Source organism: Pezoporus wallicus, unplaced genomic scaffold, assembly GCF_028554395.1.
Source record: "Pezoporus wallicus isolate ANWC-B61680 ecotype Strahan unplaced genomic scaffold, APGP_CSIRO_Pwel_v1 contig_8341, whole genome shotgun sequence".
Lineage (NCBI taxonomy): Eukaryota > Metazoa > Chordata > Aves > Psittaciformes > Psittacidae > Pezoporus > Pezoporus wallicus.
In genome coordinates, this window is record NW_026638083.1 from 2099889 (window position 1) to 2126092 (window position 26204).

The following is a 26204-nucleotide window of genomic DNA, read 5'->3' on the forward strand; positions in this document are numbered from 1 at the left end:
GTCTCCGGAGTGGCAATGGGCAGAGTGGGCTCTTTGAATTCATCGGTCATTAGGGAGAGATGATGAAAAGCATTGTCTAGGAGCTTCTCTTTGGAAGCAAGTTAGGTGGAGCGTGCTTCCTGAAGAGCAGGAGCTGGCCCCAGTGTCAGTGTTTTGTGGGTTACTGGCATGCAGCAAATCCTGTGCTGGTGTTGGAGAGCTCTGACTCAGTCTGTGCTTGGCTCCTCTGAAGGTGGTGGGGATCCGTGTCCTGGAAAGCTCTCCATGGGCCTTTCTGATGTCTTTAGCTCTTTGTTAGGCTGCTATCTTCTGGTTGTGTTGATGTTTATGTTGTGACACACAAATACAATGTGCTGGGGAGGGTTCATGCAGCTGTGTTGGTTTTGTTCTCAGTCCTGGAGACGGGGATCACACCCACAGAGGATGGCATGTGTCTGGCTTATGGGAGGGGATTTTGAGACATCAGAGCGTGGTGATCTCAAGTGAGAAGACCCAAGTCCTCAGCTTGGCGTTGCCAGGAGATATGGAGCATAACAACAAAGATTTAATGATTGCATGGGTGCTTGAGGGTACTTGGGCTCTTGCTTTATCCTGAGACTGTAACAGTATCACAGTGCTGCGATCATGCAAAGACTCCGGATGGAATAAATCCAAGCCAGGAAAGAGAGGCCTATTTTTTTCCTGGCATTTAAAAGCAAAATAAACTATTTTCATGCTGCGTAAGAAAGGGTCTGAGCTGCAGAGCTTGGGATGAAGCCTGTCTGTAGAGTGGGGATGCTTCAAGCATTCAGTCCTTTGTTCCTGGTCTGAGGATCACAGAGCGAACGTGCCCTGCTGTTCCTGTGTGCATGTCGTATGTACATATCCCTCTGACCACAGGCATTCCTGATTTTCAGTTCTCCATTCACTGGAGACAGGATCTTTACACCAGCTGGGTTTTTTTAGACTTCTCTAAGTTCATTCTTCATTCCCAACGGTGCTTATGGAAATGGTCTAATAGGAAAAGCATTTCCTACTGCTCACCGGTGCAAACATGATCATTGAGAAGGAAAACAAAGCTCATCTGAGCCAGAAGGGAGACAGCAGCATGGGGGCATGCAAGGCAATAGAGAGGCAGAAAAAAAAACCCACTTCTGCCAAAAATAGCCTTGTATTTTTAACTCAGACGTTCAGCCAGGAGCCAAACAAAAGCCACACTCTGTCAAGAGCAAGGCAAAAAGCATTCCTCGGGGTGTAGCTGTGAGCACATAGGCTGTGTCTAAGAAAAAGCCCCATGGGACTCTGCCAACCACCAGTGACCTCGTGAGAGTACACATGGGGTTTGGTGAATGTCCATGAAAGAGCAAGTGAAGGCACAGACACACAAAGCCAGTGGCAGGAGGTGCCTCTGGGGGTTGTGCTGCTCCTGACTGATGGAATTGTGTGAGCAGGGGAGGGATGTGCTGCTCCTCCCCTCCTTTAGGGGATGGGTGAGCACCCAGCAGGGACTCATAGGGTACCCAGGGGAGGTTCAGGCTCCACCTGGCTTCTGCAGTCATGTGCTGTGCCTGCCTGTTCTGAGGCCTTTTCCATGTGTGCCCTGACTTTGCTCTGTGTGTGTGTGTGTGTGTGTGTTAGCTCCCCACTTGCTCTGGATTTGGGAGCTGAGCCCTGGGAGTCCGTTTTCAGTTCAGTTCCCAGGCACTCCTGGTGCACCCAGGATTGGAACAGAGCGGAGTGAATTCAGCAGGATGCACGGAGCAGCAGTGTGTGGAAAAAAGTGACATCTTCCTCCTTGCAGAGACTGAACGTCTCGGTTTGTGCCCAAAAAGAATAGATCAGTGCACACTGCAGTGGCTGGGAGAGAAGGGTAACTGCTTGTCTTGTGTCTTAAAGTATGCCCCTTATTTGATATCTAATGGACCATTGTCCACATCCCGTCAAAATGACAGTGACGAGTGGTTTATTGGGTTTCCTGCAGGCCAGTAGCTTTCCAGAGTTACACAGCTTGTGTATAGGGCTCGTGCTCATTGTAGGTGGATGTTCAGGTGAATCCTGGTTTGTGCTGGTGCTCAGCTGGCACTTGGGCCAGCCTGAGCTTGTAGCATAGGCCAGAACAGTTAAAGTCAAGGTTGTCTTGCCAAAAGCAAAGCAGCCCATTGCCTTGAGTTCTGCTTTTGTCCCTGTCTGTTGGGGCTAGCTGGGCTGTGCCAGTCTGTTGTAGGGGACTGGGGGTGCTGTAATCCCCATCCATGGGAAACTTTTTAATGAAATGTAGCAAACCCCAAGCAGGATGGAGAGAAGCTGTCTCTGGTCAGGCTGAGACCAGAATCCCCCCGATCCCTCATTTTGTGAATGTTCAAAGCAAAAATCCTCTTTAACCCATCAGTAAACAGCGAGTCCTTAATTAGAGGTGAGGTCTAGCGACTGATCTGGGATGCCACAATAGCTGCTGTCCCACCTCAGACTGCACACGCGGTCCTGCGCGCTCCTCTCCCACGGTCTTTTTGCAGGGGGACACTGAGGCTGTGTGCCGGGATGCCCAGGAAAAAAACCTCATCCCAGGACTCGCAGGCCCCAAGCCCGGTGTTGTAATCCCTGGATGAGTCCTGCTGCCAGCACAGCCACCGACCTCCTTGCAGAGGGCCCTTGTGCAGCAGCAGGTCTCTGGCGCAGGGAGGTCCTGCGGGTGCGGTGCCTGAGTCAGAGCTCCCGGGTTCGCTGCCCATCTCTGCCTCTTGTTTACCTCCCTCTTCCCCGTCTGTGTGGTGGGGTAATGCTGCTTCCCTGCCTACCCTGGGGAGGTTACAGAGGCGTGATGATGGCTGTAAAGCTGTTTGAGCTTCGGATGGCAGGAGCTGTGGTGGTGTTATTAGCAGTGGTGGTGATGATGATGCTAATTACTGAGCTGCTGGGAAACTCCCCATGGGAGGAGGTGGGAGAGGGAAAAGGAGGCGAAGTGAGCTTGGGATGGAGAGGAGCCTGACCCTGCTGGCAGCTCTGTTGGACCCTGGGAGAAGGGCTCAACCTGTTGGCAGAGCCGTAGGGATGCTGGGATGGATGGGAGAAGCCATGGCCCAGCTGCTGCGTAAGGTAGGAAGCATGCCAGGGCCTGCGGAAGGTCCCTCTGCATGGCTTAGGCATTCCTGCTGCTGCTGTGCAGGATGCTGGTGTGGAACCCAATGGAGAACCTACGCAGGAGGGGTAGAGCAATGGGCTTCCTTACCTCTCCCATGGCCCTTAAGTGGGGGAATTTCCCAGCCATGGCTGGTGGTCACTGGGGAGAGAGGGACCAGCACAGCCTGGGTCTGAGAGATGGCAAAGGGCAGGGTCCTCCTCACCTTTGAGGTCCAGTCTGGAGCTCCCATGGGAATACTCAGGGCTGTGAGTACCTGGTTCTCTACCGGCAGAGCAAAGGTGGGTTTGGTGTGGGTGTGATGTGTTTGGTCACATTTTCACTCTGTTGCAGCCAAGCCTTAAGCAAAAGCAGCTGCATCAGAACTCAGTCCTTGTGCCTGTAGTTGTGGGTGGCTGGATCCGGGTGCTCCCTGAGGCTCATGTACTGTGCACCTTGAGTTTCCTCTCTTTTAAAAGGAACATCAAAGCAGAAGGTTTTGTACCACGTGAAGCTTGCAAGCATCAAAGGCTTGCTCATAAATTTAACCTTCTGCTCTGCTGGGGAGAAGGTCATAACGCTCCAGCTCTCGATTGGCTTGGTAATTGTGCTTTAGAGGGTTACTGGAAGGATGGGATTTTCCTAACACTTCAGACAGGTTGTGTCCCCCTCACCACCCCTCAGAAAGAGCAACCATGGTGCAAAAAGGACAGGGCCCATGGAGGAAATGGGCTGTTTAATCCTGTGTGGTGAGGGGCTAGGGACCTGCCCCAGTTCTGGCCCTGAGTTTAAGCTCAGCACTGAGCTAAAGTCTCTAGTGTCAGTGGGACAGTGCATGTGCCAGAGTTCAAGGACTAAAGCAGTTTATTGTATCAAGATCCAAAAGCTGGAGCAAAACCCTGGAAAGAGGTGAGGATCAAACCCAGTCCTCTCCCCTCCTCGGAGATCTGCGCTCTAGAAATGGTCCTGTTCATGTGGACTCTCCTCTTCCCAGTGCATCAGCTCGAGGGAGTGCTTCCTCACTCTTCAAACCTGTCCTCAGCAAAGACCATTTATAGTCAAGAGAAAGAGGAGCAGTTTGATTGCAGTGATGACTTGCAGAGATGGGTTGCTGATGTATTTAGACACTGAACGATTTGCAAACACGCTGCTGCATCGCCAAACATTCCCTAGGACAAATGTTTTTATAAGACCTTTTTTACGATTACAGTGAGAAACAACCATAAAAGAAGGGGAAATTGTGTAAATCACGTTTCACCCCAAAGGCAGGTTGCCAGAGCAATTCCAATGGGTTTCTCCCTGATGATGTACAAGGAGATTGTCAGCTCATGGCTGACCCTCTGCCTGGCTCCATCCTGGTGTCACTGGGCAGGGAGCAGAGCTGCAGGGCAGCGTGGCAGAGCGGGCAGGGAGGTCCTGCCTGTCCCTGTGACATCGTATGTTGTCCAGGCAGTGCCCCCATCCATCCCCTGTGGCTTCACTGTGGACTGCAGAACTGGCCGGATGGGTGCTGGGGTGCGAGGATAAACACAGCATCAGTGCTGTGCTCTGGCCCCAGACCATCCTTCCCCGGGCTGTCTTGTATTGGTGGAGAGAAGATGAAGCCAGTACTCCCTTGCAGTCCCGCAAGAGCTTGAGCATTTTAGGGGCTGCAGCCTTTGCTTCTCTGTGTGGGCTCTGTGTGCATCTTCCCTCTCCTTTAAGATGAAGCAGTCTCATTGATGTTCAAACTACTGCAATGCAAGGGCAGCTCGATGCACACCCTCCTGTATCCCACAGCCTCCGTGTTTTGGTTTGCTGCATGGGTGTAATTATACCATTCTTGTTGGTCAGACTTTCTGTGTAAACATGTTCTAAGAGCAGGGGAGAGAGGAAGAGAGAAGCTGGAGTCAGGCAGAGGGAAGGCAGCTGCTGCTAAATTTAAGCCTGTTCCTATGACACCTGGAGGCTGCTGTGCTGGTGTCAGTCCCGTTGGAGCTGAGCAGGTAAACACTGAGCTGTGGCTTGCTCTTGAGTGCTTTATCTTCCTGTTAGGTTGTGGAACCTTCTGTAGCGCTTTGGGCCTGGGAGAGAGGCTGCACTGAGATATTTCCTAGCTCAGAGGCAGGATGAGCTGGAAAACTTTCTGGATGGCTTGAGTCTGAGAGGTACCAGGAGGCTATTCCAGGGATTTTGGGCTGTTCATAGAAGCAGTCAGTGATCTGGTTGCCTCCCCAGAGTCATCCTAATTTATCTGACCTTTCTTTCCTTATGTCTGTATGAGTCTCTTTGTTAAGCTCTAGAGCCCTTCTTTTCCTTAACTCTTCTGACTCAGGTGGGCTGGTTGCACGGATGCTGCGTGAGCCAGCAGAGCTTTTAATGAATGCTCTCCCAAATCTAGATGTGCAGAGCCGAGACCCCTGTGAACTTTGCAGTGCAAAGCCCTGACACACTTTGTTCCTTGCTGGAACTTTGGTGCTGGCATGGGAGGCAGGGAAATGAGCAGGAGCTCTGCAAAGTAACTGCACAGAGGTGGTGGGGGGAGGCAACTGCGCTGCCTCTGCTGCATTCATCATCTCAGAGGTAAATTATCAGTTTCTTCCTTAAATATTAACAGCTGCCAGGTAATGAATTCCCCCTCTCTGTTTTATAATGGCACTAAAATTGGGATTTGCCTTGGTTTTCTCTGTAATTATCCAATGAGAGCATGTGAGTGAGAGGGAGGCATGGCAGCACCGGGCCTGCTGCAGGCGAGCATCGAGCATCGTGCCTGGGGGACTGAACCCAACGGGCAGCTCCGGTGTGTGGAGCTGGGGCCGCGCAAGCAGTTACATGAGGCTTATGGCACCATGATCATTCATGAAGTTACCTTTTCCCATGCAGAAGGGTGGGTTTGGGAGGGAGGCTGGCATACACAGCTGGAGTAAAAGCCAGAATTACCTGCCAGGCTCCTCGGCATCCCACGGAGAAGCTGGTCCTGGTGAGGTGTGGTTGGATTGGGAGAGCACATGAGGAGGGAGCAGCATCCCCAGCAGGGAGAGGTGAGGCAGGAGCTGTCCTGGTCCTCCAAAGCGCTGGGGCCAGATGCTGAGCTTCTCTCTGGGCATCCCCTCCTCACTGTGGGTGGCAACTGCATTTGGACAGCTCTGTGACTTGAGGTTTGGTTTTGTGAGAGACCAGCTGCCTTCAAAGGGCTGTGCTCTGCTGCTGAGAAACAGCCCGTGTTGTGCCAGTCCATGGCTTTGCCTTTGCCTGGCTTATCTGGGTGGCCAGAGGAGAATTCCTTAAAATCACCCCTGTAGGGTCCAAAATGAGAGTCCAGAGACTCTGCCTTACACGCCTTGGGTGAGATGCAGCCTACTGCCTAGCTCGATTTAAGAAGCAGCCGTCATCTCTTCTACCCACAGCTTCTGTCCTGGGGCTGTCTCTGCTCAGAGCAATGGGCTTTTCAGCACCAAGGAGACCCAGTTGATGGTGGCTCTGTTTTGGGAAGGTGACTGCCCTGCTACAGAGCCCCTGAAGGTGCTGTGAATGGCTTTGACATTTCATAGCTGGTCTTGGGGCTGCCCTTGCAGTGTTCTGTTCATTTTGCTCTGAACAGAATCAAGGCAGAGGTATTGCTGCCTCTGCGCCTGTGTGTCAGCCCTAGGCCTTGTCCTCAATGCGGTGCTTCAGTACTTAAGGACCCAGAGATGAAGCTGAATTCCTTATCTTCCTGTCTCTGCGATGTTCTCGTTCCTTGGACTCCCTCATTCTGCTTTTTCCTCATTCTCCTTTGTCCTCACCCCACCTTTCCCTTGTTTTTCCCTTCTCCCAGACTGAGGTCAGGTTGTGAATCAAAGCTGTGGAAAGGAGATAGGAGGCAGGATTTAACACAAGCCTGTGCTTGTGCATCAACCACACAGGAAAGAGAACATACTGGCTGCCTTGTGTGCAGCATGGCTGTCCAAGCCCTTGGCTTTGCACTGCTTTCACCAAGGACCCCTAAGGTCTGGATGCTTCTGAGATCCCTTGGGCTGGGGTCAGGGGCATGTATGAAAGCAGGTCTGACACCCCATGTTCTATCTGTATCTGGCTAAGTGTGGAGGCCAGTTTTCAAGCTAGAAAACTGTAAGAAAGAGCCTCTTCCCAGAGGAACCTCTTCTAGGAAGGTGATGAAAACTGAACTGGTTGTCCAGGGTACCCCAGCATGGATGGGAGTTACACCAGCAGGGCTGCAGCCAGGCTAGTTTGGTGGTCCAGCCTGGAGCTGACTAACCAAGCTGCTGAAATACAGTCTTTTTCCCTTGACTCACTGTAACTGAGTTTTCAGTTATTGGTACTTTGAAGCTGTAATTGAGGTCTGCTTTCCTCCTTGCACAGCCTTTTCTCCCGGCAAATTGTCAGCCATCAAGTGGTATGAGACAGTAAAGGAGATGTTACAGTCACCATTTCCTAGAAGCTGTTGCTTTAAAGAGAACAATACTAAAGAGAGGGATGAATTGAAGCCAGACCCAGAGCAATAAAACTCCAAGTGTTTGACTTCTCTCAAGATCTGGAACTCTTCATTCACTTCTGGGGTCTCTGCTGTGCCTGGGGCACTTTGTACATCCCCAGTTCCGGCTTCTCACATTCAATAACTCGCATACCAGAAGACCTTAAAAGAAATCTGTAGTCCTGCTTCTCTCTGGGTGTTAATCAGCTTAAATCACTGGTGCTATGATGACACTGCCTGACACAGGGGCCTTGACTGGGGGTTTGGTCAGCTTTTCTTGCACAACTCTCTTTTGCTCAGACAAATGTGAGTGCAAGCAGCAGCATGGCTGTGCCTGTGTTTCACCAGGGTGCCAACAGTGACCTGGGCCCTTACCAGCACCAGGGGCTGAGCTCCCAGCCATAGCTGGTGGGATCAGTATGGATCAGGAGCACCTGATGGATGCAGCCTGTCTCTGCATGGAATGAGGCTGGGAAGTGAGCATGGTCTGGCTGTGCCGGAGCCATGCCGTGCACTTATCTATTACTTGGTGGATCTACGTAGATGATCTGTTCTGTACCAGTAACTTGTGTTTCTCTTTCTATGAACTATATTTGAAAACGGGGAAATGCCCCTGGAAAACGTGTGTTGGGTACAGGAGCCTGTACAATCAGACCAGTTTTGTCTGTACCTTGTCTTTGATAGTGACTGTTACCAGCTGCTGGACAGGGCGCTGGTTGTAGGGGCACGGAGAAGGATGTGAATCCTTAAATCAAAGGGGCCTGAAACAAGGAGGGTTCAAGTGCTGTATCTTGGAGCTCTCATGCTATGAGTGTGAATGCAGATTGGGGAATGTCTGGATTGGAGGTGCAGGCAGGGCACAACCTGTGTTCATGTGGCCATCATGAGCCTCTGCTCACACCTCACCTTCAGCCTGCCTCCACGTTCCCCATTAGCAGTGCTGGTTTGGAGCCTCCCAAGGCAATTAGCACCAATTAATCTAAAAAAGCCGAAATAATGGTTTTTCAGAGCCCCCGGCTCCTTTCTGTTCCCTGGGTGGCCCCAGAACACTGTAGCCTGAACCAGGCAGAGCTGAGCCCTGCTCAGTGCTTCTTGTACTGGGACTGCTGGGGAAGCTTCCTGGGGAGGTGTGCAATTAGAGAATGGCCCCGAATGATCCCATGGATCCAACTTTTCCATCCTGGATTGTGGTGTCTGTGCCACAGAAAGACTTGCAGTCGCCTGCAGCGCTTACTATGGCAGAGGAGGGAAGGAACCAGCTCCCCTCCAAAGAGTGAGACCACTGAATGTGCTTGGGTGCAGGAGGTGCAATCCCCATGGGATTGCAAGGAAGTCCCTGGAGGATTTTTTGCTTGTATCTAAAGCCATTTGCATCCTAATATTCTCTGGGCCCTGTCACACGGAGCAAATCAGCCTCCTCATCTTTGCCTTCCCCAACCAGGGTGTAGTTTCACCCTGCCCTTTGAAATAGCATGGACCAGAGCAAGAGCTGCTTTTTGCAGATAGGAGAAGCTGTTCCTGTCTTTGCATGTGATTTCTGTCTCACCTGTTCAAGCTCTTTGGAGAAGGGCTGTGTGTGACCGTCGCTGAAAGGGGAAACCCACGGGTACCAGCCCCAGGATCCTCCCCGGCCCTGGCAGGGCCAGGATTTCATGTTCTGTGGGGTGTCTTGCATAACAAAGCCTTGATCTTGAGCGCAGCCTTCAGGCATTACTGGAGTATGAGTAAATAATAATTAAGGTTTGGGCGTTTGCTGCAGCGAAAGGGTGTTGATGTGGAGGTTAGAGTGTTATGGGTGCTAAGGGAGATGGGTGTGCGTGGGTCCGATGGACTTCACCCCATCGTTACCACCCCTGGTAAAGGTGCCGCAGCTGCTCTCTAAAACAGCGCTGCGCTGAGAGCAAGTAGGTGTCGAAATCAAAGTGTGCTTGAAGAAAGCAGCACAGTTCTGGCAATCCAGAGACAAGCAGGCTTTTTTGCAGAGCATTCTCTAAGCACGCTGTCAGTGGGCTCCGATCTCAGCTGCACAGAGCGCAGTACATGGTGGGGAGGAGGGCAGATCTGCTGCAGGGGGAGCGTTGGATCACTTCCACTGCTGAAGAGGAGCGTGTCCTTCGCTGGCAGCGGGTTTATAGGCACCTGTCTCCTCCATCACCTCCTACTCCTCGGTAGGGCTGGAAGTGGGGAGCTGGTGGTGCGGTCTAGTGGATGTAGTAGGTGACTGGGAGTTGAGCGCTACACATTAACCTTGGCCTCCGTGCTAATTAATCAAGAATATGGGTTATAGCCTTTAAAGCAACCGAGTTATTTCGGTTTAGCAAATTGCTGCTGCTCAGCTGAGACTCAACAGCTGAGCGTGGTCCTACTTCCACCCCCCTCCAACTGCAGAGCAAATCCCTGGGACGAGTTTCAGCTCCAGCCTCGTGCTTTGCTGCTGGGGTGTGTTGTAGTGCACGGCCAGGTACCACAGCTCTGCAAGGGGAGCATCAGTCACGCTCCAGGAGCTCGCTGCTTGCTGGCATCTGCCTGTAACCTGAATGGTTTTGAGCAAGCAGTTTGGGTTCACCCCCACTTTCGGTATTTAAAGGATTCTTCAGGTTTTTCAATGGGCCAAATTGACCTCTAGAGCTGCCCATCTTCTCCCCTAGACTGCAGAGACTCCCCAGGAACGATAACACTTCCAACTTGTCTCCTTGGTTAGTAATTTAAGCTTCAAGGTGCTAGATCTGAGCTCGTGTGTTTCTATTAAATGGTGCCAGGGAAACCCAGCCTGGCGTGGTGAATGCTGTCAAAACCTCAGTGGAAAAGTTGCAACGTAAACTGCAGAGTATTGCTGGAGCTCTGAGGACTGTCTGAATATGCTGACTAATATAGCACCTCCTAAAAAGACACCCGAAGTAATCCCATGGCGTGGATGCCCTGCTCTCGGCAGCGAGGGCTGCCCACCTGAGCTGGGATTCCAGGGTGGATGGAGCTGGAGGAAAGCTCTGGTATTAAGGAGGTGGTTGCTCAAAGTAGCCGAATCCGAGCAGGGCAGCACCCACGCTGAGGCCCTGCGAGGAGCAGAGGTGTCAGGAGCACTTCAGACAGACACCCACATGGGAACACCACGCTCCTCCCCTAAGGAAATCAAACCTGATCCTGTCACCGCTATTGATCCGAAGACGTGGATTGAAGGCAGTGTGGCAGTGGGGCACGTTCCCAGCAGGTCAGCAGTTACTGTATTAGGGAAGGAGGGAGCGTGGGTGAGTTATTTTGATTTTGTTTGGAACAATAAAGCCCCAGTTATTTGGAATCCTCACAACAGAACCAGCTTCTAGCCCCGGCGTTTATAGGGACGAGTGGGCGAGTTGTTTCGAGGGAAAAAATCTTTGGAAGCAGGCCAAGTGAGGGTGCTAATTTCATGGTGGAAGGGAAGCGTGGGGCCCCCGTCCTGTGTGTGAGCAGGGTGTGCAGGGGCTGGGCAGGTCACGAAGCGCACTGATGGGCACAGGGGTGCTAAGGGCACACTCGGGTGCAGGCTCGCAGCTCACTGGTGTGAGAGCAGGAATCTGAAGCTGCAGGTGGTGGCTCTGCGGATCATGGATGTCTCATTCATTCTCCTTTGTTGCATCCTAAACCCAGATGCAAAATGTCATCTTCTCCTGCTGTTCCAAGCACCAGCATCCCATGTGGGCTCTGCTGCTCTAGCCTCTGCGTTTGTAAAATGTTCTGCATTTCACCCTCAATACCTGCCTCAGGTGTCCCCTCTCGCAGCTGTCCTAAGTTGACTCCGCTCTCCATGTATGGGGCACAGGCTCAGTTCTGGTTCATTGAATCCCAGACTGGGACCTTAAAGCTCATCCAGTTCCAACCCCTGCCACGGGCAGGGACCCCTTCCACTAGAGCAGCTTGCTCCAAGCCCCTGTGTCCAACCTGGCCTTGAGCACTGCCAGGGATGGGGCAGCCACAGCTTCTCTGGGCACCCTGTGCCAGCGCCTCAGCACCCTCCCAGGGAAGAGCTTCTGCCTAAGAGCTCATCTCAGTCTCCCCTCGGGCAGGTTAAAGCCATTCCCTTTGTCCTGTCCCTACAGGCCCTTGTCCAAAGCCCCTCTCCAGGTTTCCTGGAGCCCCTTTAGGCACTGGAGCTGCTCTAAGGTCTCCCTTTAAGGAGCCTGCTCTTCTCCAGGCTGCACCAGCCCAGCTCTCAGCCTTTCTCCAAAGCAGAGATGCTTGAAAAGAGCTAAATTGAAGTTTAGTGTGTGAGCTCCCCAGGCAGCAGCTTAGTTTGAGGCCAATTCCCTTCCATAGCCTGTGGCACCAGAACAAAATAGGTGCAGAGTAATTGCCTTTTGCCTTCTCTGTCCTGATACTAGGACTCTGCAAGGTCGTGTGTGATGGAGGATTGGCCTCTTCTCTGGCACGTGACAGATGGGGCTGCCCCACAGGACAGATCCTGCCTGGCATCACTGGTGCTCCGGGGGTCATTCTTGCATTGCCCTGCGGTTCTGCCCCTGTCTCATCAGCACAGGGTGTTTCACCACTCGTTGCTCAGAGCTTGTTTGCCCCGAGCACAGCCTCACCCCCTCCCCATCAGCCAGACCAGCCTGGTGAGCACTGATGGATCCCCGCTTCCTGACTGTGGCTGCCCCAGCCCTGCTGCTCTCCTTCTGCAGAGGTTTTATGCATCCGTGATGCCTTGCCCTTGTGTCCAGGACTGTTGGGAAGTCCAGTGAAGCTTTGCAGCCCCTCCTGGGGATAGGAGGGATTTAGAGGCTGAGATCAAGCCAGGAGTCCTGGTCTCAGGCCCCACGTAGGGTTCTGTGTTTCTATGTGACTCCTGGAAATAAGCTTACTGGCATGGGAAGGCACAGGCAGTCCCCAGTAGCTGCATGGGTTCAGGGTAGGGAATTTTCCTACTTTTGCAATGAAAAATGGGAATGAAGTGTAAGAGAACAGCGTGGACAGAGCAAAGTGCAGCGGGGCTGTATCCTTGCTTTGCCACTGCCCTGCCAGGTGGCCTTTGGCTGCTGCTTCTCTTCCCAGTGACCCATTTCATGTCAGAAACTCACATTTCACACAGGGGAGGCAGGAACAGCTCTGTGGCTGCCATGGAGCGTTTCCATCTTTCTGTGTTTAAAACCTTGTTGCAATTAGAAATTTCCCTCTGTTAAACAGAGGTATGTTTAAATGAAGAGATGCTTATGGCTGAGCATCTTTGGCTCTTGCAATAGGACCAAAAACCATCATGTATCTAATAATATGAGGAGCAGGAGGACTGTCGGGAGTTAAAAATGGTCCTTTGGTATTTTGGTGCTTTAAATCCGAGTGATCCTATTGTGTCTGTTTGTGCAGAGGGCTTTTGCTGTGTGCTGCATGTGCCTGTCGAGCTGAATGTGTTTGCAGATGTAGTTAAGGAAAATTGATCCCGATCTATTTTTAAGGTAAAGTGTGTGTGGTGGGTAGGAGGTGAGGAGGTGGAAGGAAAGCTAAATATTCACGTAGCTCCGCTCTGTGTTTGAGAGCATCATCTAATACCGCCGGGCTCGTGGCAGCGAGGTGAGGGCGAGGAGCTGCGCTGGAGCACCCATTTCCCCCCCCGAGCAGGGGCACGGAGGCAGCGGCAGGAGCGGGGCTGTCGCTTTAAGCTGCATCCCGCAGCCAGCGGGGTCACTGGGGCTGGCGGCGCTCCCCGCATGGCTGCGCGCTCCGCATAAATCCCAGCGCCGGCCGCCGAGCGGAGCCGGGCAGAGCCCGCAGAGCAGCGGAGCGGCGGCTCCGGAGCATCCGAGCGGCAGCAGCGAAGCGCCAGGCTCTGCCCTGGGAGCTGCGGGCATCCTGGCCCACGGACGGGTGAAAGCGGAGCCCGGGGAGGAGCTGGCTGCCGGCTCGGTGAGTAAAACTCGGGCTGGTTTGTGTTTCCCTCCATCCTCTGCAGTGAGAGCCTCCACCGGGAGTACAAGGAGGAGACAGAGAGAGGTTTACTCCGGCCAGGGCTCTGCTATTGCCCGTGTGTGCTTGGGGGGGGGGGTGTGGGGTGTGTTAAGTTTTCAGTAGCTTCATTTTGAACTTGTATCATTGATATTTTGTCAACTTCTGGGCAGTGGATCCCGGCGGTGCACAGGCTGCTGATGTAGCACAACGTGGTGAGTGTGGATAGCGGCTCCCCGTGCCTGGCCGTGCTGCCTGGGGGAGGCTGGGGTGTGCAGCCCTGCCTTTTGGAGGGACCTAAGGGTTGGAAGTGATGTCCTTAGCAAAGACTGGACAAGCCTCAGAGCTTTGCTGACTCTGAAGGCGATGGTCCCTTCAAGGAAGGGGGACTCCAGCCGAGGTGTTGATGGTCAGGGACCGGAAGAGCCCCGCTCCCGAGCCCAGTGTTGGTGCTCCAGCCACTTCAGCTCCCGGTAAAACGGGCTGCAGCTTTTGGCCAGGGATTTGCTTCCATTCCTCTCCTGCAGCCCCGCTGTGCCTCCGGGGAGCCTCCCTGCAAACCTCCCCTCCGGTGCCTTTCCCAGGTGAAGCGGTGAGATGGGGACGTCAGTTCAGTGCCTGATGCACCTGAGAGGTGAGAGCTTGGGGCTGTGGCCATGCTGGTGGTGCTGGTCCCCGCAGCCGGTTCCCCTGGGGTGAGGTTTTGGGGTAACGCAGGGATAAAGAGCCACGTGCAGGGGACAAGCAGGGAGTGGAGCAGTCTGGGATGAAGCGCTCCCAGCACCACCACAGCCCCACTCCTGCCTGATGGTTTTGATGTCTGCTGCCTTGAAAAGAGAGGAGGTGAGCAGTTGGGATGTGTCTGGTTTATAGAGGGACAGGCAGATGAGGCGTGTAGATGTGTTGGGATGTGTATCTGCCAGCCTGGGCAGACAAGCACCTGCTAGAACAAGGGATGCTTTCCCCAAGCACTGTCCATGGTCAAGAGCTTGCTCCTGGAGACCTGGTCCTGTCCCAGCTCTGCCACTGTGGGACTTGCTCAAGTCACTTCATCCCCAGGTTGTCTCCTCCCTGCAATAAGGTGAGGAGGAGGAATCGTGGTGGACACATCTAAATGCCAAGGTTTAAATGCCCCTCCCTCTTGGAGGGGGTGAGGGTAGGGGCTGCTGTGTTATCATTGAGCCTGCTGCTGCCCTCGCCTTGTCCCTGACCCGCGCACGCACACCGGAGCAGGATTGCCTTCGAGCAGCAGCTCCTGAGCTGGATCTGCTGTGCCAGGCTCGCCGGGGTCCATCGCCGCTGGGCAGCGGGTCCTGCTCACAGGTAGGGCAGTGCCGTCCCCTCGGAAGGCTGGGCAAAGCTGCGGGAGAAACCTTTGGTCTTGACAGCTCTTTGCTGCTGTACTGGGGCAGGAGGGAGAGGAGGGGGACCAAAGGCAGGCCAGCGCCCCATGGGGACACCAGCTGTGAGGGGGGAAGCTGGTCTGTTAGAGGAGCAAGGTTTGGTCCTTGAGGTCGCTCATGAGAGCATCTGCAGTTTGGTTTGGTGGGTGAAGCTCCCTTGGAAGAGGATGCTTCACCCATGCATGGTACATCAGGTGCTTGTGGCAGTGGCAGAAACCTCTGTGGGATGCGTGTGGCTCTGCCGGAGCAAAAATCCTCTGCCATGATCCCTGGGGACCTCTGGAGCCCTGTCCCAGGGCACCCTGGAGCGTGTTGCTGTGTGGCTGTGATCGGACGGGCTTTCGGTGGGGCTCAGTGACCGGGTGAGCCGCATCCCACCCCGGCTGACGCCGCTTCCCCAGCTGCCCGGGCTGATTTTAAACCCGGGAGGACAGCAGGAAGCTGTGGGAGAAGCCACCATTGCCAGAGCTGTTCACTGAGGGCATTGCTAACAGCAGGAGCTGGGGTGTGAGGGGGGAGCGCAGCCGGGGCCGGTGGTGGGTACGGACTGCTGGGGTGCCAAAAGGAGACTGGGGACGGGGAGCTGGAGCAGTGCCATGGGGCAGAAAGCCCAGGCCGTGGTGCCAGTGTTATTGCCCTGCTCCCCCAGAGGCTGGCTCTGTGCGTGTGGGGCTGGGCACGAGGATCCTCCTCATCTGCCTGCACAGGGCCCTTGGGACCTCGGGCATGGGAGCACCATGTGAGATTAGCATGGAAATAATTAGCACGTCCCCTGCTGATCCTAGGGTAGGGCGCAGGAGCAGGAATGTGTCAGAGGAGCTCTGCTCTGCAGAGACCCCGGTGGGCAGCAGTGTCCAGGGGTAGAAACCCTGTGGGGTTGTGGCTTCAGGCGTTAGGAGCTGGGAAATGGTTTATTTCTGGCAATGAGGCCTTCAGCATTTGTTTAATGGTTTTCCTGAGCCCAAGTGACTGTGGCCCCCATCACCTCCTGCTTCTCGCTGCCTTCCCGACACCCCAGGTGTGTTTTATACATCCCAAATCCATCCTCTCAGGTTAAGAAGTCTGCTCATCCACTGCAGATAAATGTATGCAAAAGCTTGGCCGCCTGTTTGAGGTGCACGAGTCCTGCTCCCAGGCTGTCCTTAGCCAGGTTTCCCAGCATTCCAGTGAGCCAGCAGTGTCCAGGTGGAAAACGGGACCAAGCTCTGATCCCCACATATGGGACCTCCTGGGGCATTGTCTGTCCCTGGCCTGCCTGCGGTCAGGGAGCAGGAGCAGCAGCTCCGCACTTGTCGCACACAGGGAGAGGTGTGCATGTGTGTCTGTGTTTGCAGCCAGAGCTGCCCCGGGGTGGTCTCTGCAAAGCCCCGGCTCCCTCTGCCTGCTGCAAACGGGGCTGTTTTGCCTCTTTGCCCATGGTGGAGGTCGGCTGAGCAGAGGCAAGTGACACAAATAGGGCAGTTGTGGTGCTAGAGGCAGAGGATGGGCGATGAGGCCAGGTAGGGGCACCAGCCGTGGGGTGAGAAGTGGTCTCAGGGCTGCAAACCAAAGCAGCCGCTCAGGAGCCGTGCAGGGCTCTGGGTCCCGGGCCCATGGTGGCCGTTGGCCGTGTCTGTGCTGTTGCTCAGCCCCATTAGGGGATGCCCTGGCTCTCGGGAAGCCTCTGGACCATCCTGGACGTGCCAAGCACTGGGCAAGTACAGCTCGGTAGCAGATGGGGGGCTCCAGGGTGAGATTGCGCATCCATCTGCCCTCCCAGCTCCTTCCTCGGGGCTAGGAACAGACTGCGAGCGCAGGGAGCCGAGTGCCCCGTGCCTGTCACATCAGGGCGTTTTAATTAGAGAGGGGCAGGCCTGTGGCACGCTTTGGCTGGAGGAGCAGCGCCCCTGTCCTGAGCTGGCCCCGCACCGGCCCTGGGGCACCACCCTGCTGCTCCCATGGGTGCTGCGGCGCCGGGAGGCACCAGGAGCGCAGCAGCCCCATCCCACCCCGCCCGGCTCAGAGCATCCTGCCCTGTCCCAGGCACGTTCCGAGCAGGGATCCCGGTGCGTGGAATCACCGCGTCCTGGTGGGATGTGCCCGGGGGAACGTGGTCTGTGCCGGGGAGGAAGCCCGGAGCCGGGGCCTCTGACCGAGGCGGCTGCTCCGTGCAGGGCAGAACTTCCCCAGGGACCAGGGGCTGCTCTGCTTTACTCGGCGTGGTGCGGGGAGGAGGCTCGGTGTGAATGAGCCTGGAATGTGGGTCACGGAGCTGGGGAAGGTGCGGTGCAGCCTCGGCTCAAGCTCAAGCAGGCTTTGGTTTCCAAGACACAACTGTTGGTGGTTCAGAGGGTCTGAGCACTCGGCACACGGGGAGAGGTGAGAGGGGCTTTTCCCCTCCCTGAGCAGCTCCCACATTGCTCGTGTGCCTCTCTGGCCCGCTGCTAATTTTGATGCTGCCCTAAATAGAAGCTGAGTGCATCTCATCTGCTTTGCTTTGCATACAGGAAAATTGGTTTCCTTCATTTACTGAATCCAACTTGTGGCTTTAACCCGCTCAGCTCGGGGCCCTCCCCACTGCAGACCTCCATCGAGGGCCTCCGTGTGCCTCTGCCCCAGTGCAGAGCTCTTTGCTGGGGATGGCACCGGCACCATTCCTGGTGGGGTTGGGAGGGCTCCAGCGGAGCTGGGCAAGGGGCTTCACTTCATGAACAGCCAAGGAGATCCCTGCTGAGAGGTCTGGTGCTTGGGGCCAGCTCTCCCTGGGCTCTCCATGGGGATGTGCTGCTCCCCAGGACGGACCCAGCCCCACGCTGCTATAGAGCTGGGCACAGGCAGACCCAAATGTAGGAGGTTCTGCTTGGTTGCTGTTGGGTATCTTCTCCAGCACACGGTGGGGAGCAGCTCAGCACACAGGGACTCATCCTGAGCCCGGCAGGTGCCCTCTTACCGCTGTTCATTTTACATCCCGTTCGGAGTGGCTCCTTGGGAAGATCTGCTCTTCCGGCTGCCCTGGACTCTGGGATCGCTCTCCCAGTGTGCAGCTGGACACAGCCCGGCGCTTCCCAAAGGCTCCTGAGCACGATGTAAATAAATCCCTGTTGGACACAAGGGGCTGGGGCTCTGTGCAAGAGCTCTGCCCAAACCCTGTGATTTTGTGGCATTTGGAGCTCGGTGCCTGTCGGGGGCTGCGGACCCGGAGCACCGAGAGGAAGCGCTGGGGGTGCAGTGGCCTGGAGAGGTTAAATGGAGGCTGGAGCTGGGTTGTGCACTGAGGGAAAGGGAGAGCTTGTTCCGGAGCCAGGACAAAGGCACCGAGCAGCCGTGGCCCTCCAGGCTTGGCGAGAGCGGCCCGGCCGGGAGCCACCTCGGAACAGAGCCGGAGCGGGGCCAGCGCCAGACGGAGCCATTGGGCACCAGGAGCTGTCTGGGCTGTTCTGACTCCCTCCTCCTTTGCTGCCTTCCCAGAAGATCAACCGGAGCCCTTCGGAGGAGGAATGCTTCTTTGACCTGTTGAGCAAGTTCCAGAGCAACCGGATGGACGACCAGCGCTGCCCGCTGGAGGAGTGCCCTGCGGAGGCTGCGGAGGCAGCGGCCACGCCGGTCCCTGCCCTGGGAGAGCGGATCTGTAAGTACCGTGCGTTTGCTACGGGAGTGATGCTGCTCCCCTGGCCTGGCCCGGCCGCTGTGGTTTCACTGCGAATCCTGTGATGTTCTTCCCCAAGCCTCAGCTCTCTGAACTGAGCAGCCCTTTGGCAATCCCAATCCTTATTTAAGGAAGGAAGAGACATTCTTATGTTAATGGTTGCTGAGGGGAAGGCTGCAGAATGCGAGCTGAGGCTTGGAGAGTAAGAGGTAAAATACACTTGGATTTCCTCAGTATGGACCTTTAGAGGGTTTCACCTTTGGAACACAGCGAGGCTGGCACAAGGACCTGGGCCTCTGCCAGCATCTCCAGGAGGAAGATGCTGATGGTCAGTGCTGAGGGAGCCTTGTAAGAGCCCGAGGAGCTGGGGCCCACAGGGCTGGCACGGGCTTCCCCACACAGCTTCAAGGGCTGCCAGGTTTCCTCATAGGGTTGCCATGGAGGAAAAGGTCTGGAGTTTGTACAGCTCTTGGTGATGGGTGCTCTGTAAGAACAGAGAGGCCAGAGCGATGCACAAACAATGGGAAGCCGCAGCAGGCAGCCCGCTCCCCATAGGAAGACCAGGGATAAATGGAGGCAGTGTCTGGCGAATGGATGGGACAGGAAAGGCAGCTCCGGGCTGGGTCTGTGCTTTGGGTTTGTGTCTTTCTTACAATGCGGGGTTGAGGACCTTTGCTTAAACAGAAAATAGTTGAAACGTGCAGGGTCGCCCTCAGTCACCACCACACGGGGCTCAAACCCCTCATTAGAGCCCGTGGATTCATTTACCCACTTCATAATGAGCACTGAGTACGGACAGGGCAGGAGACCCCAACATCCCTCGAGTGCAGCAGGACCTGCGGCCAGAGGCTGCTCTGAGGAGCGGTGCTGAGCAGGGCCCGGGTGGCAGCGTGGGGCAGGTTGGGCTGTGAGGGGAGAAGAGTTTTGTTCACTAAAATGAGGGTGTAAATGAGCAGCGCGTTGCTGGAGCCATTTCTGATACAGGAGCGCGTTTGGAGGCGGGAGCCGGGCACTTCAGGGGGCTGAGTTTGAAACGTGGAGCTGTCCCCAGAAGGCACAAGCAGGCACAGGCTGGGTTCAGCTCTGGTTTGGTCTCAGCCTTTTGGACACATTGCAAGGTTTCTGTGTGAGCTGAAGGGGAAGAAACTCATCTTTGGGTCAGTGCTGAGGTTTTTATGCATTGCTGGGGCTCTGGAAGGGTCCCGCTGTGCCGGGAGCGCGCTCCGCTCGTGTGCTCTGTGCTCACTGGGACAGGGCTCTGGCAGTTCTGTGCCTGTCCTGCCCGGAGCACAGGGGCTTTGTTTGGGAGCTGCCAGGAGCCAAGAGGCTCCTTCCATTGAGCGCTGCCCAAGAGGCGTTCCCAGGACTCGCTTGGCCCAGATTCTGTGCTGTGTTTGAAGCCCTCCCTTTGTCACTGCCCCAGACAAGCCCCTGGTGCTTGGTGAAGAGCCCCCTTTGTGCGGGGCAGCTCTGGGGCCGCAGCACAAGGGAAAGGGAACAGTTGTGGGATGGGGCAGTGGGGTTTGCTCCCCGTAACACTTGTGCTTTGAGGGCTGGGTTTTGAGCTCATGTCACGGGCACTGGGATTGTTCCCGCTCCCCTGTGCAGGGCGGAAGGTGCCGATGGTCCTGCAGGAAGGCAGCGTCCTGCCCGGCTCAGGCGCTGCCCCTTCGCCCGGGTGGTTGGGCAGTGTTTTGGTGGGGAGGGTTTGGGTGTCCTGCAGAGCCGTGACCCTGCCCCGTGCTCCTCTGCCCCTGCAGCGCAGTCCTCCCTGATGGCATCTCCGCAGACAGAGGAGTTCTTTGACCTCATCGCCAGCTCCCAGAGCCGGCGCCTGGACGACCAACGCGCCAACGTGGGCAACCTGCCGGGCCTGCGGATAACCCAGAACAACCTGGGGCACCTGCGCGTGGAGGGGGACGCCCAGGAGCCCGGGGACGAGTTCTTCAACATGCTCATCAAGTGCCAGGTACTGGCACAGGATGGGTACGGGGGGGGCACGGTCCCGCCATCGAGGGCGGCACCGGTTTCACCCACCCAGGCAAAGGCCACCCCTGACCCCCCACCCTGTGCACCCAGGCAGGGCCCTGGCGTTGCCTCCAGGCCCTTCTCTTCCCCCCGTTCTGAGGGCTGTGCTCGGTCACCGCTCTACAAGGGAGCGGGTGGCCGCAGAACCCCTCTGCGTGGTGCCACAGGGGCTGTCTCTTCCCCGATGCTGGAGCCACGAGCTCCGCATCCCCAGCCAGGAGCGCGGGCTCTGGGGACCAGCCCCAGCCTTCACCTCCACGACAGCACCGTCCTGTCACCACCTTGTCCTAACGCCCGCTCTCCCCCCTGCAGTCCGCCAGGATCGATGACCAGCGCTGCGCCCCCCCGGACTCCATCCCCCGTGGACCCACCATGCCCGACGAAGACTTTTTCAGCCTGATCCAGCGCGTCCAGGCCAAGCGCATGGATGAGCAGCGGGTGGATCTGGCCTTGGCACAGGAGGCGGCGGAGGAGCGGCAGCGCTCCGGTTCCAGCTAAGAGCTGGGCTTGGGCTTGGGGGGGCTGCTTTGGTTTCCTTTTGTTTCTCCTAAAGAAGCGTGGGTGGTTTCAAACCCAGGCTCCTGCACGGCCACAGACTGTCCTGCAGCTGCAGCTCCAGCACTGCCCCAGCTGCTCTCAGAGGTGTTGCAAGAGGCCCAGTGGATGGGGGAAGAGTTTTTAAACACAGGGTTTTATAGGACACACGGACACTGTAACACCGGGCACAGCACGAGGGAAGGCAGCTGTGGCGGCCCCTCTGCTCATCACCTGAAGTCCCAGGAACTTGTTCTGGCAGCCAAGGAGGAGCCCAGCGCGGGTGGTTCGCTCCAGCCTCCATCCCTTTATTTCCACAACACCTTTCATTCAGTCGGGAAGGGAAAAGCTCTTTCTCCAGTTTGAAGTCTTCGTGTCTCGCCTGCATCACGAACAGCTCTGGATTCTTCCCTGGAACATCTTGCTCAGCTTTGTTCCTTCTACAGGAGGAAATAAGCCCAAGTAAGAGGCCACAAGAGTCCTTTTAAACCTCGCCCCCCAGCAGCAGCCTCGGTCACAGGTTTGCTGAGGACTCTGCAGTGAGCCCTGCACCAGCCCCTCAGCCTCTGCTCCTCGGGTGCTGGAGCCAGGCCCTGCTCACCTCTCGAGGACAGCGGTGCAGCACAGCCCAGAGGGAACTGCCCCTGGGCCTGGGAAGGGGCAGGAGGGCTCTGCCCAGCGGTTCAGGGCACACAGGGACACCTCATTGCTGCTGGTGCAAGAGCCAGGAGGCTCACACAGGACAGCCCCGTGTGCAGGTGAGTATGCCCAGGGCAGAAGCCTGCACTCGGCAGTGACCTGCTGCGGAAGCCAGCAAAGCTTTCTGGCCCTGGCTTGGCAGGAGAGGGAAGCAGAACCACCGCCTCCTCCGTCCGTGTCCCACAGCAGCCAGGGATAACGGCCCGTTTCTTCCAGAGCAGAGCAGAGCCTCTCCCGGACCCTGCGGAGCTTTTCTCCGGTTCTGACTCCAACGGATGGAGCCTCAGGAGAGCTCCAGGCTCGGGTGCTGGCTGGGAAGTCAGCTCCACCCCACACACAACTGCCAGAGTCTGCATTCACTTACATTCCTTCCCCTTTCCGAACAGCTGGAGAGGCCCAGTGAGGAGGGGAGCAGGGACCTTCGGGACGTGGAGTGTTGTCTTTTCTCTTCACCACCTTGGACTTCAGCAGCTCCAGCACCGAGTTCTGCCCAGGCAGAGCTGCTCCTGCAGAGAACAAATCAGCACTTTCTATTTGCAGTGCGTTCGATGGAGACGTCTCCCACCAGCAGCAGGACTTCCAGCCCAGAGACGCTGCTCGTCGGGCACTCACCGGCCTGCACTGCCCACGGAGCTGCTGCGGGGAGCTCGGAGCAGGGCCCTGGGTTGTGTCTGTGAGAGGACACTGACCACGACCGTGACGTGGCCCCGCTGCAGCAGGGGCTGTGCAGCTCTCAGCCAGGCGCTGGCCTGGAACTGCCCCCGAGGCTTCCCGAGGTGTTGATTATTTGCCATATACTTGAATGTATGAGCTTATTTATTTTTTACCTGTGCATTTGCTAATGTCATTTTAATGGGGAATTTCAACCCCCAGGTACTTCCTTTTTTTTTTTTTTTCTAAAAAATAATCTGCCAAATGAATTAATATATTAGAAATGAATAAAGCTCGAGGGGAGGGGTTGTGCTTAATAAATATTTGTGTCGAAGCTTCAGTGACCAAGTTACTTTTCATCATTTCTGGGCCTGCAGATAGGGAATGGGGCTGGGGTGGGTGTGCTCTCTGGTGGCAGCTCTCACCAGGGGTGAGGGCTAAGCAAGGGTGTAAGCACCCACCTGCACATCCCCTTACGTGAAGATCACAGGGGCCTCTGAGGGAGCCTCTTCCCTGCCCGGCTGCGGAGGGAACACACAAAGCCCCAAGCATTCCCAGCCCAGAGCAACGGCCGAAGCCCAGGAGTCACCAGGACAACAGGGGCAGACCAAGCAGCCCTGCAGTGGCCAAGACCAGCTTTCCTCAGGCAGCTTGAGCCCTCCAGGCTCTAGGAATGCGGATGAGCTTCTCCTTTCAGGCTCTGCTCTGTCTCGGTGCCTGGGTCTTGTTTCCCCAGGGCAGCTCCCAGAGGAAAGGGGCAGTGAGTGCTGTGCAAAGCCCTGGCATCAGCCCTTAGCAAAGGTACTCACGGAGCAGCAGGCAGCAGCATGAGCTCCAGCACAGTGGGGTAAGCAGGTCCTTGGGATTCACCAGGGAGTGGGTCCGGGAGCAGTAGGTTTTGGATCCTGAGCCCTGTGGGGATAAAACCAAGTCACAGCTGCTCTTCCCATGCACGGTAACTGGTGCTGCCAAAGTCCTGACCAAAGATCATTGAAGAGCCACCAGCCCCTTCTCACCAGGTGCCAGGACATGAGCAGCTCTGTGCTGTGGTGTGTGTGACCTGGGGACAGAACCATGTCCCCAGTACACAAAGGAGGGAGGCTGAGCATCCCCAGAACAAATCCCTGTGGGTGTCCCCCACCAGGCCCCCCATCCCACACTGCCAAGGCACCCACAGAGCTTGGGCCCACACAGGGATGAGCTCTCCTGTGCTGACATCCCCCTGAGAGATGCAGGACTCTTAGAGCCCACGCAGTGCTAACATGGCCACCTGGCTGGAGCTGCAGCTGTAAAGTGCGAGTTACGCAGCGCAGGGTCCCTGGTGCAGGGCTGGAGGTGAAGAGGAGCTCAAAATCCAGCAGATTCCAGCAGAAAACAGCTCCTGCTCTCTGGTACGCAGCTGTTCCCAGGCCCCAAGGGGCTCTGGTGATACACGGCTGATGTCAGGCCTGTGGGGGTTTTGCATTGCTCATCTGCCAAGTCACGTCAGGGCCGAGTCCCTGCGCTTACCTCAGCCTTCCCCAGAGCCTCGTGCTGCTGCTTGGGCCACCGCTGAGCTCCATTTCACTGCAGGGGCTCAGCCTGCAGGACGCTGGCCCCGAGCACCCAGGCACTGTAAATTCCAGGCTGGAGCTGGACAGCTTCCGGCAGCTCCCCATAGCAACCTGCTGGGACCCTGCCTGCAGGACACAGCCATGGGCTAAGTTAACTCCTGCATGGCTCTGCAGGCAGCCCAGCCCAGGGGCCTGAACTACAGCAGGACCTGGAGGCCCAGAACTCGCCTGTATTAGAGCTTGTGCAGGCAGCACAACTAAGTGGTGATTCATTCCAGAGCCTCCAGCACCCCTCCTCACTGCACTGATGCTACAGAAGACACGTACCTGCCCCATCGCTGTCAGCCAGGCAGCAAATCCCTGGAGCAGCTCCCACGTGGCTCCTCGGTGCAGCCGAGCCCCCGCAGCACGGCAAGCGTGGCAGTTCGTTGCTGCCGGCTCTGTGCAGGGCAGCAGAAAGCAGAGGGGGTTATGGCAGACAGCCCCAGATAAGGAGGGTCTGCAGCCCACCCCCCCCCACCCCCCCCCCCCCCCCCAGGCTGGGCCTGGCACAGGCCTGCCCTCAGCAAGTCCCACAGAGCCCCCATCGCACCCCCTTTCACCAAACACCACTGCCTGCAGGGCCTGGGCCACACCACCAGTAACCACCAGTAACCACCAGTAGCCCCAGACACAACCCATCAGAGTCCCGCACCGGCCCGACTGACTCTGGGATCTGGCTGCATTGCAAAAGGAAGGAAGGTCTGCTCAGCGGCAGAAAACAAGAGGCAAAATAGTTGGTATTTTACAGAAAAGCCCCTGTGGGACAGGATTCAGGCTCCATCCCTTAGGAGCCAGTGAAATGCTCCAAGGAACCTGCAAACACTTCATGTTTGCTGCTCACCCTGTGGACACCACTTTGTGCCCCTTGAAGTCACCTCTTTCCACACCACAAAGACTCACCTGGCTCATTTCACCGTGAGTCACTCCCCTGCCCCGCAGCACCAGGCCTTCCTCTTGACTTCCTCCCATCTTGACACAGCTCCATGTCAGGAGAAAGGCTCCTCTTCTCTCTGCTCCCTAAAGCCCGGCCTGCTGGGTTGCTCCGAACCAAAGCGAGCTCTCCCGGGGCCTCTTCCAGACCAGAGCCACCTCCCCACGACACAAAACCCACTTCAAAAGGCAGCACAAAAGTGTTTTACCTGCAATCTATGAGCCCCAAATCCTTCTGTGTTCTATGCAAATTCCCTCACACAACTGCAGCCCTCACGCCTCCAGCTGAAAGCCCATGAGCAGCACCATTAAACAGCAAAACCTATCCCCACCTTTCCAAAGCTGGGGCACAGGAACAGGTCAGAAAGGTAAAGGAAAGCAACATTAAAGGGTCAGGTTGTAAATTAACTGTCTCCAAGGCAACCCTGCTCCTGCCAGGGCTGCTCTGTGCCACCCAGCAAAGCATCAGCACAATGGAGGCACGATGCTGATCTTCAGGGAAAAGGTGATGAAACAACCCCCCTGCCAGCAGAGAGCAAACACACACAGGGACTGAGAGCCCAGCCCTGAGCCGAGGTGCAAGCCTCTGTTTAACTGACCCAACACCAAATTGCTCCAGAGCTCTGTGTTTCACCAGGATCTGAGCACACACAAGCAGCTGACGGATGAAGATCCTGCCCCTCAGCGCTGCTTCATCACCCTGAACTTCCATACAACAGGAACACAGCTGAGCTGTGGCTATAATGCAACACATATGAAATTACCAGGAACACTTCAGATGAAGTAAACCCATTAACACCTGCAATGCCCTCACTGAATCCTTGGCTGATTAAGGACCACAAGCACCTGGATGTGCTTGACTGAAAGAAGGGGGTTTGTTCAGCCCAAAGACACAACGGCCATGAGGGATTTTACTACTTTTATAGCTTGCTGTTAACAAGGGCAGAGAGAACAGAGACAGGGTCTGATGCCACCCAAAACACAGGGAATTTCAGTTACTGGCCAAATACCAGGAGTCCAAAGAGGTTGTGGGATCTGTATCCTCAGAGATATTCAAGACAAGACCCTGAGCATCCTCCTCTGTACAGGGGGTTGGCCTAGAAACCTCCAGAGGTCACTTCCAACCAGAATTACTCTTTGATTGCAAGTTTAAAACCACAGAAAGCAGCTACTTCACTGTGCTTCATGCTAATGGGCCTCAAGAGCAGTTAAACTTTCATGCAGGCATAGGAAGCAAAGCACAGTGTGCTCACCTCCTGCCTGATTCATCGCTACCTGAGTG

General features: G+C 56.0%; 1 protein-coding gene across 3 annotated transcripts in view; it reads left to right on the plus strand.

Moving 5' to 3' along the window:
• The window catches only part of GPSM1 (G protein signaling modulator 1), a 68381-nt gene extending 47058 nt beyond the window's left edge, over positions 1-21323 (plus strand). The window contains exons 1-4 of one of the 3 annotated variants that reach the window (XM_057409109.1): positions 13128-13418; positions 18308-18467; positions 20246-20454; positions 20826-21302. In XM_057409109.1, the coding sequence (XP_057265092.1) occupies positions 18377-18467; positions 20246-20454; positions 20826-21011 (486 nt within the window). In that variant the 5' untranslated portion in view covers positions 13128-13418; positions 18308-18376 and the 3' untranslated portion in view covers positions 21012-21302. Of the gene's footprint in view, positions 1-13127; positions 13419-18307; positions 18468-20245; positions 20455-20825 lie in introns of those variants that run through there. The other 2 variants (XM_057409107.1, XM_057409108.1) reach the window with 2 other exon arrangements.
• The last annotated feature ends 4881 nt before the right edge of the window (positions 21324-26204 follow it).